We start from the raw sequence: 13,047 nt of genomic DNA on the forward strand, positions 1-13,047 counted from the left end.
TTTTCATATGCTGGATACAATGAATTGCAAAAATTTGAGGTTTCATAAAAGGTACTGTTATGATTTGCAGTCGGGGTTTTTTGTGTGGAGTATTAGATGAGGTTCAGCAGAGCATTTTTAGAAGAATAAAGACACTAAATTTGCAATTCACAACTCACAAATACTTTTTTCCTGACTCTCATTAGAATCACAACTTTCAAAACAATGAGGGCTTGGTAATGCAAACACAATCAAACTTTTTTCAGAGGGACTCCACACTATATCTGCCAATGTGGAGGGACGGCAATTCTTGGACCAAACCAATTAAAGGACTTGATACCAACACAACAGGTTACTAGTAAAATGCCTGAAGGGCAAAACATCCCAAAAGCATTCATTAGACATTAGCTTTCTAACCACATTTCCCAAACACTTTGTGAATTCAATATAAACAAACAACTGACACTTTGCTACTGAAAAGCTGCACTTAAAGCTTCTAAGGACTCCATCTGATAGTATTTACCACTCCAGAGTGACAGGATTTGAAGAGCCAAAATCTGTCAGTAACCAGAGTAAGAAATTGTCACTATTGTTCTGCTTAAATACTTGACACAGAGAGTAAGAGCTGCAGAGAGCCCAGGATTCTGCACATACAGTTTTCCCAACATACTCTATAGTTACAACCCTGCAGGCACAGAGACACCCTCTCTGCTCCTCTACCTTACATACAGGGGAGCAACAGGAGTTAAGATAACTCATCACATCACATTTTGATCAACTGTTATCTTCATACATGTGAGGACCAGGCACAGCCTGCTTGGCAAAGAACAAGTGACAAGAATTGTTAAAACTTAGAAGCAAGAATGAGTGACTGGAATAGCTGAAACTTGGAGGCTTGGAAACTTGATTTTCAGGAGTCTGAGACAGATGCATGGAGATAGGTACAAGCTGGAGGAAATCCAGTTCTACCTCCATGATTCAGAGGACAGCAGCCTCATGTTGCATGAAAGTTAATGGCACAGGCACTAAAATTTCTTCAGCATTTTAGAAGTATATGATACAACTAACTTTTGTGGCAAGAACCATTTCTACTAGCAAATAGAAGCTATGTTTTCAACAGGTATAATCACTAATATAAGTGTCTGGGCCTAGGGCTCCTGTCCATACAATTGTATTGGTAAGAGGACTGTGTTTCCTCATTCCTCTTGTATCTCTGAGACATCACTGTCCACTTTCAGAGAGAGAAACCACGTTCCACTGGAAAACCACACTGTATTTTCACTACACCTACTGAAAATACATCCAGAAGTTACACCAAAAACTACATTTTAAATGCACTCCAAAACAGTCTCTAGAAGCCAAGCTAATCTGCCCATGCAGGGCAGGTGGCAGGTACCACAGAAGCTGTCACACACAATCTGATAAACTAAACTAGGTTCATCATCCACTAAAGAAAGCAAACCCCAGGATTACAACAAACATATGACCCAAATATTTAAAGAAAAAACAACGAAAATTTCCTTACCCCTGGCTGTTTCATTTTCTGTAGTGCAAACTTCAGTAGATATGATAGCTGTTCGATGGTGAGCATTGTCATTGCTTTACTCTGTGTTTCTATGCATTCTGCCACTGTGATTTTCTACAGATTCAGATTAAAAAAAAATTTTTGTCAGCAAATATTTCTAGGTAAATCCTTCTCCACTGAAACATTCTAGTATTCAAATGGAATATAATAGGTGTTTAATACCAAAAAAAATCCTTTCTCATGATGCAGTATAAGTACTTCAAATGCTTATTTTACTTGGTTTTTGTTCTTGGTATGTTCATTAAAAAAAAAAAAGGAAAAGACCAGAAAATTATCTATCATCTTCAAGATCAACCAAAGTGAATGGGTGAATACATAAAATTCCCAAATACCATGTGGGTTCACAGCAATGTGAACAAGTGAGAAGGTCACTTGGGCTCTAATATAATAAGTGATCAAAAAAAAACAAACATGCAATGAACAAATTTGCTTTCATTATAGATACTTGGATGCTAAGTATCCTCTCCCCAGAAATCTTTGGAGAGGAATGATTGAATTCCTCCTCAGCCCTGCAGAAAAAAAAAATGTAGTAGAATACCCACTTGTTTATGGGTATTTTTTTATATAGGCCATCCTATGCCTTTCTTGAAATTTGGGGAGGGTTAGAGGGACAAAGTTCATCCTGCTGCCTTCCACAAATTTTGTCAAGTCTTATAAGAAATTTGTTTGATTAAAAGCTACATTTTAAAATTAATTGATGAGGCTGTAAGGTTGAGTGGTGACACAAACCTGCTATCTAATCAAGGCATTTTTTTCTGCACTGTTGAAAAGCTGATCAGCCCACTAGGAGAAGCACAAGTTAAACTAGTGGAAAACTGTAGAATGTTTTCAGAATTAGTGGTGCCTGATGAAGAGATCACTCTTTGAAATGGTGCTTTTCTAGAGCTGGAAACACAAAGGAAGTTGAAGACTCGTGGCAAGAAGGCAAACACAACCCAGGCACACAGGGAGAACAGGTGGTGAAGCAGAGCCACGGATGGCTCCTCTCCTGTACAAATTTTTCTGGTCCCTTTACCAAGAGGCAATACGGGACTAAACAAGCAACGTTTCCGAACACAGAAAAAGCCGCTTAAATCTCTCCAAAACAAGCAAGAAACTCATCCTTGCATCCAACTAACCTCACATTCGGGGCAAAACCAATCCCCCTCTGGCTCGGCTGTCAGTTTCAGACACTTAGCATGATAAACCCGAGGGCAGAGCTCGCAGCAGAGGACTTGGCCTTCCCGATGACAAACCCAGCAATAGAAATCATTCCGTCCATCCTGCGGTACAACATCAACAGGGTCTGTGGTGAGTGGCTGCTTCATATAGTAAAACGGACCATGTCTTAGTTCTGACTGAAATGTAGGCAAGAAAAACAGGTTTGGTTTCAAAACAAATTTGCATTTTTTTTTTCAAATCGTCATAGTCATCACATATATAAGCAAACAGCAATTAACAGAGTTTGATTAACATGTATGCAAGCACAGTATCTTAGTCATTGCACAAAATCATTCATAAAGAAGTTTACTTCTTATTCAGATGTCGAATGACAGTTTGCACTCAAGACCAGAAACAAATTTTTTGTGGCAAGTGAGGGCATCGAGTGCAAGACATGCAATCCAACAAGAGAGAGCAGACACTTTAAGCTTCAAGAGAGAAGTATTGCTACAGAAGCCATTAGCTCTTCTGAACTCAGAATTCCATGGGGCTGTGCAAGCTAAATACTGAGATATTTAGCGGTGGCTAAACCTGGGACAACTGAAGAAGTTAGTCCTGAAACAAGGAGTAGAACACCATGCAAATCTGGGCTAGGTTGCAGCAGTTCACAGCTTTGCACCATGAAGCAAGCCAGTGCCAATTCTGATTAATAAGGCAAACTGTAGAGAAGGATGACAAAGGAGCAAATTCACATCCTGAGCAGCCACCTCCGCTACAGGAGCAGGAACACTGGGAGAGATTTCATTCATCATCTAAATGCATATGAAAATTTGAGACTCACAATCTCCATTGGTTTGCCTGCCCTAGAAAATAGTGTTAAATTTGTAACCTGCATGAACTGCTCTTCCACTTGAGCCCGACAGCTCAAAGACAACACAGTTGATGCCAAAGCACAAGAAGTGAAGAGCCTGGGAGGGCTTAAGTGGGTCCACAGATACCTCAAGTTTGTTATATCAGCTTTGAAGAGCTGCTAACATGTATTGGGAAACTACATTCTATTTATTAATGACAAGGGAACTTCAGTTCTCTGTTTGGTATTAATTACAGGGGTGGTTTGCTGAGGAGGGCACAGGGGAAACAATCTTGAGATTTTAGGCAGTTTGTCTGATGTCAAATCGCTTGCTCACGACATCACTCAAGCATCCAAATGCTTGTAGTCTGCAAAACCATTTTGTTTGGTTCTCAGGTCATTTTGCATGGGTCCTACATTTACACATCTGGAAGTTCTGAGATCCCAGAGCTGTCACATGCCTGTGTGATTCTCCACCTTTAGGGTATGCTGTACAAAATCAGTCACATGGGGCATAAATAATGTCACCAAACACAACCCACATTCTACTTTGAACCATAATATTTCTAAATATCTGAAGTTAGAAAGGATGAGATCTAATTATTTGCATGAATAAAGGACCTTTAAGGTAGAAGTGTTATATCTCAAAAAATACCCAGAAGAGGTATCATCTGCAATTATCTAACACTGTATAATATTTTAGGCAAAGAAAGGATGTTACCCATAAACATTCTGGCATCTAAAATTTCACATGAATTTCTTTCAGTTTTGGTGGTTTTCATTTTCTATTCTACAGATGATAAAGCCTCAAAAGACACTTTGTTCCCACCACAGAAATGGGCAAAATGATACTTCTGTACTTTCTATATATATATATTTAATTCTATAATATGACAAGACTTTCAGAAGGAAGGTTCTATGAGACCTTGAGGAATAAGTGGGACAGCATAAGAGTTTAACTCCATTTCAGAGTATTGCTACCACAATCATTCAGATACAAAGGCATCAGGAAACATGGAGTGAGGAAGGGAAAGTTGTGATTTCCAGTGCAGAAACATGTTCTGTTTGCAGCTTTATGTACCACAGCTGTGAGACCAAAATCTTAATCTTGTACACATGGAGATGCAGCTATGGGGCATTTCCTCCACTGCAGACAAAGGAAATCACCAGAAGAATTTAATACATATTCTGACTTGGAAGTAGATATAAGTAGTATGTGCACATTTTGCAAGATTCAAAGATTCAGCTTTAAGAAAAACATAAAACCTGTGAAACTATCCCACAGAAATCGGCTCAGAACATCCAAACTGAAGAGAAGTCCATTTTGGCTGAAGCATGAGAAGAATTAGTTTTCTGTTCAAGGATGCTTATACCATTTAGACATCTATCTCCTTATTTTGCCTAAGCCAAGTTTAAGAAACAAAACAAAAAAAAGGTTCAGAGACTCAAAAGAGACCCAAAGAACAAAAATAAAGGACTGAAAATGAATGATTCAACTGCATCAAAGGACCTTTTCACTTGTCGTAATCAGAGTAATGTTTTAAGAGTTAAATTTTTAACAGTTGGCAAAGTTCAAGCTCAAATAGGTGGCAGCTTGTTTTAAAGTCTTTATTAAAGTTATTAAGACCTGTAGAATGACACAGAAAACTGAAGAAAAAACCAACAGTATCGTAGTGCTGTTCTGGGGAGAAAAAGATCACTATTTATATTCAGTTTAAATGAATACTGAAGCTAGGAGTAAAACAAGCTGACAACTTCTATTACATTGTAACTGATCAACAAAGTGTCATAAGTCTCTGATTTTTAACCTGTCTTAGCTACATTCTACAATTCCATAATTCTTTGCCTGTATTTCGGCACTTTAAATGCCTGTTGGCACCATTCTGAAGATCTGCTACTGCATCCACAACAAAATACAAAGCTTCATGCAACTGTAACAGTATCTTGGAATATTCCAATATTAAAAAGCACTTTGTAATGCAGAATATTAAGTTGGAGGTTTCCAGGGATGTTGTGGTACCTCAAAACAGATTTATCAGCCAATCAGAACCACAGCTATCAGCTACATTATACTTGAAACTTAACCTGGGAGCAAAACTAGTACCTGTATGCTTCACTCACATCTGCTCAGCAGTAAAAAGATCTCTAACAACTCCTGCTACCACACAGAGCAGAATTTGCACCTACTTTAAACACAACAGGCCCACTTCGAATTTGACATGCAAGACAATATTAAAAACAACTTGTGAAAGCTGAACAAAACTCAACAGATTATATTTTCTTGCTAACTTGTAATAAACACAGCAAAATAAGCAAGTCTGATTGGTTTTCTTCATTATTTATTCTATCCTGTACATTGCAGGTCTGAGATACCTGGAAAACAGAAAAGGATTTACCGAGGGGAATGTATCACGTTCAACAACTGCAACTGTGTTTTCACATGTATTTCTAAATGCAGGAAGAAAAAGTGGAAATTAATACCCTAGGATTCAATTCCACTGTTTGTAAAATTATCTCTACACTGCACAGTTAGAAGCCCAGACTTCAGTGGGGCAACATCTCCCCAGAAAACTTCCAGGATGTAGAGGAGTAAATCCAGCCTGAAGTGAAGCTCAGCAAAAGCCAAACTGACCCCAGTACCCTACTGCAAGCACATCTCCACATGCTACTGTCACACCTCCCAGTTATCCTGAAATAAAATACGGTTGACAATGGTTTTTAAGGCCTGATTTATTCACAGGCATTGTTGCAGGACAACTGCAGTGATTAGGAATTTCATTTTCTTTCTTCACCAGTGCAATTGTACCAGGGTAATATCTAATGTGGATGTTGTTATGCCAGGAAAAAGTGCTTTAAATGCTCACAACTTAATCCCGTGTTCATATGATCCTGGCAAAACAAAAAACAGTGACACACAAAAGAACTTTGAAAAATACACAGGTATGTCATTATTACATTAGACATGAAATAATTTCAGTAAGGCTGAAGACTGCTTTCATGTATTCTCCTCTAAGATCATGCAGGTGCTTTACAGCATTTGCTATTCAATACATATAATTCTTGCACATGCATCATACAATGGATCAGAAATTGCCAAAGTCTTCCAGAGTCGAGTTCTTCCAAGAACTACAACAAATGCCATCAATTCAGTATTCACAAGTCACTAAAGATGAGGCTTCAAGCATGAAGGCTGAAGAGTCAGTGTGACCCATTGATTCAACTCCCATTGGCAGGAGTGTACGTTGCCCAGAAGTTTTAAGGAAGGGGAGGGAATCTGCAGAGCACCAAGGATGGAGCTGACTTTTGTTAATAATTCACAGTAGGACGGGACTGAAAGCAGATGAGGAACTTCCACTGACATTATGAGATCTTTCTCATCTTAGATATCACACCACTGAGCATTTCCTTTTAATGGTTTTAATTAATAACAGTTGTTGTTGGTTTTTTAATTGTTTTTACATTTCTTCATAATAATTCTGTTCAAAATTACATTTATTGATTATACATCTTATTAGCTTTGTGAAATCAATAAGCAGGACACGGGTGGTCTTTCTCAACAATAACAAAAGAGCATTCAAACCCAAATCATAATGACAATTCCTACCCCCAGTGCAGTCAAAAATTAATAACCACTTCTTAAGAGTACAAGAATGGAGCTTCGTGAAGAGGAGTGAGCTCCTCTGTCTCTACATCCTTTACTGTTTCATATTCTACCACCAAAAAAACATGACTTCTCTTACCTGCTCTTTATTATTACTGTTCAATAGACCAGGTTTCTTTTTCTTTTTTATAGGACTTGTTGATGCATCTTGTGGTGAGTGGCCATTAGAGGAATGTGGAGGGCTGGGAAATTTCCTTTTTTGTGCTGTGCGTTCAGCAGAGCCAGGATCTAGAACAGATACAAACAACATAGCTGAAGAGTGTAGAGTGATGAAAAACACTCCAACAAGGTTATGGTTTGTCATCCACACCGTGCAAAGATTTTAAATTCATCTTTTTAAAGTAAGAACATTTGCAACTTTATTCTCTCAGAACAAAATTTAAATGATTTCTAATGAATCAGCTCAATCATAAAGAACTTACTGATATTTTTCAAAAGAAACAGGGGTGTAAGGAGCTGTAAAGGACAATCATAGAACAGTGACATGATCTTGACAAAACAGAAGTGAAAGTTCATCAGAGTTGGTTTGACATGTTTAGTTTTTCCCTAAGCTTTTAATGCATGCAACAAACAGAACTTTAGTTAAAACCATAAGGATCAGAAGTCATCAATATCACAGGGAAATAACTGAACCATCCCCAAAACACAGAACTGCACAGGAAAACAAAAAACCTCAAAACTGTGGTTTTGGCCCCTTTCTGCACAATTTTATGGAAAATATGGAGCTACCTGGTGACTTCTAACTGACCAAAAGCTTGGCAACTTGTGTCAAGATAACGTTAAAGGAAACCATGAGTAAATATGAAAAATATATAAAAATATAGATTGAAGATTATATAACTGAAAGAGGGAGAACAAACATAGTAGCATTTGCCCATCCTGAGTTTCATGAATCTAGAACAGCTGCACCAGCCTAACAACACAGGTCATTTCAACAATTTTAGGAAAAGTGTCTGCCACTAGTTCTATAGACACAGCTACTTCAGCAGTGCTGCCCAGCAGAAAGGTCATGCCAGCTCTCAGGGAAACTTTTATGTTGACATAAGTTACAAATCTTTGGCAAAACATAGTTAAACTGGTTTAAATAAACAAACAAAAAGTTTTCATGTTTTGAGTTCTGACACTAGGAGGTGACTTGTTTTCCTTCCCACACACCCCTCCCCTTTCATACTTGTAGGCAGCATTTAGGACCAGTTATCTCCTGACACCCCAGGCTGGATTCAATCAATACAATGTGTCTGAGGCCATGACTGTTACTGGATGTGTTTTGATTCAAGCAAACCTGCATTTAGCCCAAAATTTGGATTGATTTGACATTACAGGGAACTGCCAGATAAGGTATGTCACCTGTATGTGTGAAAAGTAGAGTGTCTGCTTCCTCCTCTCCTTGAGCAATTATGACAGTAAAAATTCTAACACAGTACAACTCTGCTGACAGGAGACTCAGTGGGTTTGTCAGTTTAGCTGATTATGCACAGAAGGTGGCAGAAGAACTCCTTGGGCTGGGATATGCTTCACATATCCCAAGGGAGCTTCGCCAACCCAGCTATGCTGGAAGAAACACTGCAGCATCAGTGTCAGCTAAACCAAAGCCCACAACTAAACCAAAGTGATCAAACCTAAAACCAAAAAAAGCTCTGAGTTCTATTTTTTTTTTCATGAAAGTAGAACAGAGCTTATTCAGCATGGGAACTGTTTGCACTCAGTGATCTGCAAAACCAGCATCACACCATATCTTTTCTCATCTTCCTGTCACCACATTAAGTCTTTGTTTCTTTATTACAAATTGCAGTTCCCAACAGAGTCTTTCCACACGTTACTAAACACAGTCATAAGAAAACTTCTCTCACTGTGAAGTGCTGATCATGCCTTACTCTTGTTTTCTCAGTGCAGGGAGATGTGAGAATTGTCTCTCTCTACACCAAACAACATCCCCAAAGGACTTGCAAGGATGTCTGAGCCAGAGTTTCTCACCAGCAAATAAAGCCATCACTGTAACTCCCTCAAGAGACTTAGCTTTTATTCCCAGACTGTACCTATGCAGGGACAGCTTAAACCAGGGGGGTAAAAGGATAGCATAGTTTTCTGCCCTTTGGCTTCCATTTCTTACTTCCAGGCACAAAACTGCCACCAGTGAAGCACAACAGTTTCCTTTCAGCTCCTCAGCCTCAGATTGTGGGGATTACAAAGAAGCTGACTGTGACTCTGCACATTGTGACTCAGCTTTAAGTATGAAAAAGAAAATCAGCTGTAAAGTTCCTGCCCCCCATGATGTAATGCTTTTCACTTTTAAATGCTGTATTTTCCTAAATTAACTGATTCAGGGTCAGGAAAAGGGTTAAACTGGTATTAGCTAAACCAGAACTGAATTACAATTCAGTCACAGTCAAATCCGAACTACACCTCAGCTGAGAAGGTAAAATGTAACTGGAAAAATTAAGGACTAGACAGGAGAACAGCAGTGCACAGGCATCTTCTTCCAGATTTAGCTGTGCTACTGGAATAGACCAGTTTCTTTAACTATCACAGCGTGTTGCCAATCTACCAATCTGTGAGGGACCTAATAACATGAACAATCTTTTAATTCAGTTTAAGTAACAAAAGAATGGTAGCACCTACTTAAATTGCTTGAGCTTTATCTTCCAATTCTAATCCAGATAAAAAAATGCTAAAGTTGCATTTTGTGTGAATTTCTTTCAACAGGAGTGCCCCATTCAGCACAAGCTGCTGCTTCTCCCTGCCTGGCTCTTCCAGCTGTGTGGCTGAGCTGTGAACCACATCAAGAAACTGCTCCCTGTTAAAACAACCTGTCAGGAGAAAAGTTACTTTTTAACCTGAATCATTTCCCGGGTGTAGTGTTACCTGAACAAAGTGAAACTAATCTCAGAGGACTGGTCTCTTTTATTCTAATTTAAACTCTGCAGCAACTTGGTGACTCAGTTACTTCAGAGCTGGATTCAAGTTTCTGCACATTCCATCGATAAACCAATTGTACCAACAAATTCATTTCCCAAATTAATTTGCCAAATTTACTAAAAAATTAAGTTCGCCAAGCAACATTGTCTTATTTCTTGATTTCTTGTGTGATTTTGCTTTCTTAGTACCATTTTAAAATTCTGCTTCCAGCTTAAGTGAAGAAATAGACACCTGAAATAAATTTTTAAACTCTCATTAAAAGGTACCTAGTTTTACATCACAAGGTTAGTATTAATTGGTGTGTGATGTTACCGAGGTTGACACTAAGCTCTATGAGTGCTCTTGCAAACCATCCATTGGGGAACAACAAGCTCACCTGAGCTTCACCTGAAAGTTAAAAATCTTTGTTTTAGTATGCCATCATGTGACTAAAGGATTAGTAACTAATGCTCCCAGGAGACAGACTAAAGCATACTTAAACCCTAAAGCAACTTTATTTCACACTTTATGACTACTTTAGAAGCGCAGTTTTTGAGCAGATAACCACGACAATGGTGTAATACATTTCAGCTTAGAAAAAACTAAAAAAAACCAAACAAAAGTATATTATTTATATCAGGGATCTTATCTGGCTGCAGCATATGGAGCACAGACCACGACCAGATCCTTTTATGCTCTAAACATTGCCAAGTGCTGCACTGTAAACACTGCACAGCAGCCATTCCTGACAACTCACTGAGAAGTCTCGTTTTTCTCAATGGAAGCAGGTGCCAACTCAGAAAATGTCTAAAAGCAGGATGTTGTTTTCCTTGCTTTTCCTGTGATCCTCAAATGTAATTCTTCTTGAAAACAAGCAACATCAACATGCCTTACTGTCAGAACACAGCACAAACATCCCCAGTACCAAAGAGTAACTGACACTGATGTCTCTTATTCCCTTCTTTCCGTACACTTTTTGTTGTTTTTTAGCTTAAAAACTTAAGCTAAATGCAATCAAAGTAATTCCAGACTAAAACCATAATGAAATCACATCTACATATGTATTTCTAGGCATCTGTTATATTTGCATTAGTTTCCCTACCAGTAAGGCCTTAATGAGAGCTGAAATCTAAGTTAAAGCTTCTCAGAACCCTCCTACAGATAGAAAAAGGGAACAAATCAGTTCTCTGTTGTTTGTTCACCCAGGAAGCAAGATGGTTTGGAAAACTGATACAGACTCAAAAAGAAAAAAACAACACTTAAAAATTGTTTTCAGCTGGATGAGCACAGCAACAAGTCCCAAAGCTGATAGTTGCCAGAATAAAGGAAAAGGATGGAAATGTGGCTGACAGGAAGGAGGATGCCAGCGTGGCAGGTCTGACTTGGATCACAATATATTGCCTTAGTGTTGTATCCTCAACACAGTGGATAGCAAGCCAAATAAGAAAAGCCTGAGTAAATCAGAATTACAATACACCACGATTTTAAAATTCAGCCTCACAAAAAGTTAGACAATCAAAACAAAAGCCTTCCCCAAAAGTGTGGAAATTGCAGGATAAAAGCTTTTACTGTCAGCAAAAGAATTACCCTTCTTTGAGACAGGGTATACCTCGTGGATGGGAAGGAAGTTTTTGCATTTCAAAATAAAATACAGACAATCAAAAAACTGTCTTAACTGCATTAGGTTTCCTATACTTTCATGAAGAGTATTAGTTATTCAAATTCTGTACTTAACTTTCTCCTCTTTTAGACACTAATTCTATGAAAAACGAGCTCTTTACTGCTTGTAGAGCAGAACTTCTCTGTTCTGGCAATTTTCAGACAGTGACAAGAGGTAAACTCAGAAACACATTTGTTTAAACAATAACAAAAAAAATTTTAAAAAGCTTTTCAATATGATTAGTGACAAAGATGGTAAGATCAGCAGTCATTCTGGTTTTCCAGGAGCCAGAAACAGGAATGTATTTTTTCAGCAAAAGCATTATTTTAGTCTCCCAGGAGATATCAGTAAACTGAGACACAGTTACACCAATGAATTTTCTGCAAGTAGGTTTTTGATATCTCAGTGCAAGTGGGTCAAACATGCAAAATTCTGAATAATGTTTCCAACTAGAAACACAGTCAACTGTTCCACGTAAGTCAAACACTCAACAGAAGTGTCACTTAAAACAGAGCCAGCCCAAGGCTACTTCTGTTAACATTAATTCCCAGTGCCACATTATGCCTTTTATTATGACACCAAGAGTTCTGCCAACATTTGGTGAACCAAATCAAGGGGTTAAATTTGATGAAACGGAACAAAAGAACGAAAATTTACTGAACATGAAGAATTCATTTGATGGCTGTAAGAAACAGCTGGGTTAGCTTAAAAAAAAAGGCAGTGAGAGAAGGTAGGAGAAAACAAAGGTGACTGAAGACTTCTTAAGCTGCCATTACCCCATAGAAATGTGTATCTATGCCTTCAGAAGGAACAAGAACAAAACCAGAAAAGTGACTTCCACCTAGATTGTCACTTCTCCTCAAAATCTCTGAATGTCTATAATTGAAAATGGTACGAAGAGTAAACAATTAAGAAATCTGCAAGAAAACATACCAATACTAACTCCAGTTCAATTTGACAGAGCAGGTTTCAATTAATAATTGATATGAATTCCTGAATTGTGAAGTCCCACGGTTAAATTTATTATCCTGAATGATTCTTAACAGATTTACAATTTTTCAAATCCGTTACCTGTAATACTATAGCAAGGTTAATTATCTTCAAAACACCTTAACAAAATCATGGATAAATCTGTCAGAACTTACACTCAACTCTGAGCCATTTCAATCTTCTGCCAGAATTCTGAAACATGATGCAACTGCAATCAACCACCAGAGCCCTGTTTACATTCCAGAAACACCAACCGATGTAATTAACCCAATCCAGTTGCTTAATGT

The 13,047-nt window shown here is 38.2% G+C and overlaps 1 protein-coding gene across 8 annotated transcripts in view; it reads right to left on the reverse strand.

The window, feature by feature from the left end:
* The window catches only part of ZMYND8 (zinc finger MYND-type containing 8), a 48,673-nt gene that overhangs the window by 20,890 nt on the left and 14,736 nt on the right, over nt 1-13,047 (reverse strand). For 6 of the 8 annotated variants that reach the window (XM_064673674.1, XM_064673676.1, XM_064673681.1 and 3 more), the window contains exons 3-5: nt 7,295-7,443; nt 2,683-2,901; nt 1,505-1,618 (exon numbers count right to left, since the gene is read on the reverse strand). In XM_064673674.1, coding sequence (XP_064529744.1) covers nt 1,505-1,618; nt 2,683-2,901; nt 7,295-7,443 — 482 coding nt within the window. The remainder of the gene's footprint in view (nt 1-1,504; nt 1,619-2,682; nt 2,902-7,294; nt 7,444-13,047) is intronic. The other 2 variants (XM_064673679.1, XM_064673680.1) reach the window with 1 other exon arrangement.

Source organism: Pseudopipra pipra, chromosome 17 (genome assembly GCF_036250125.1).
Source record: "Pseudopipra pipra isolate bDixPip1 chromosome 17, bDixPip1.hap1, whole genome shotgun sequence".
Classification (NCBI taxonomy): Eukaryota; Metazoa; Chordata; class Aves; order Passeriformes; family Pipridae; genus Pseudopipra; species Pseudopipra pipra.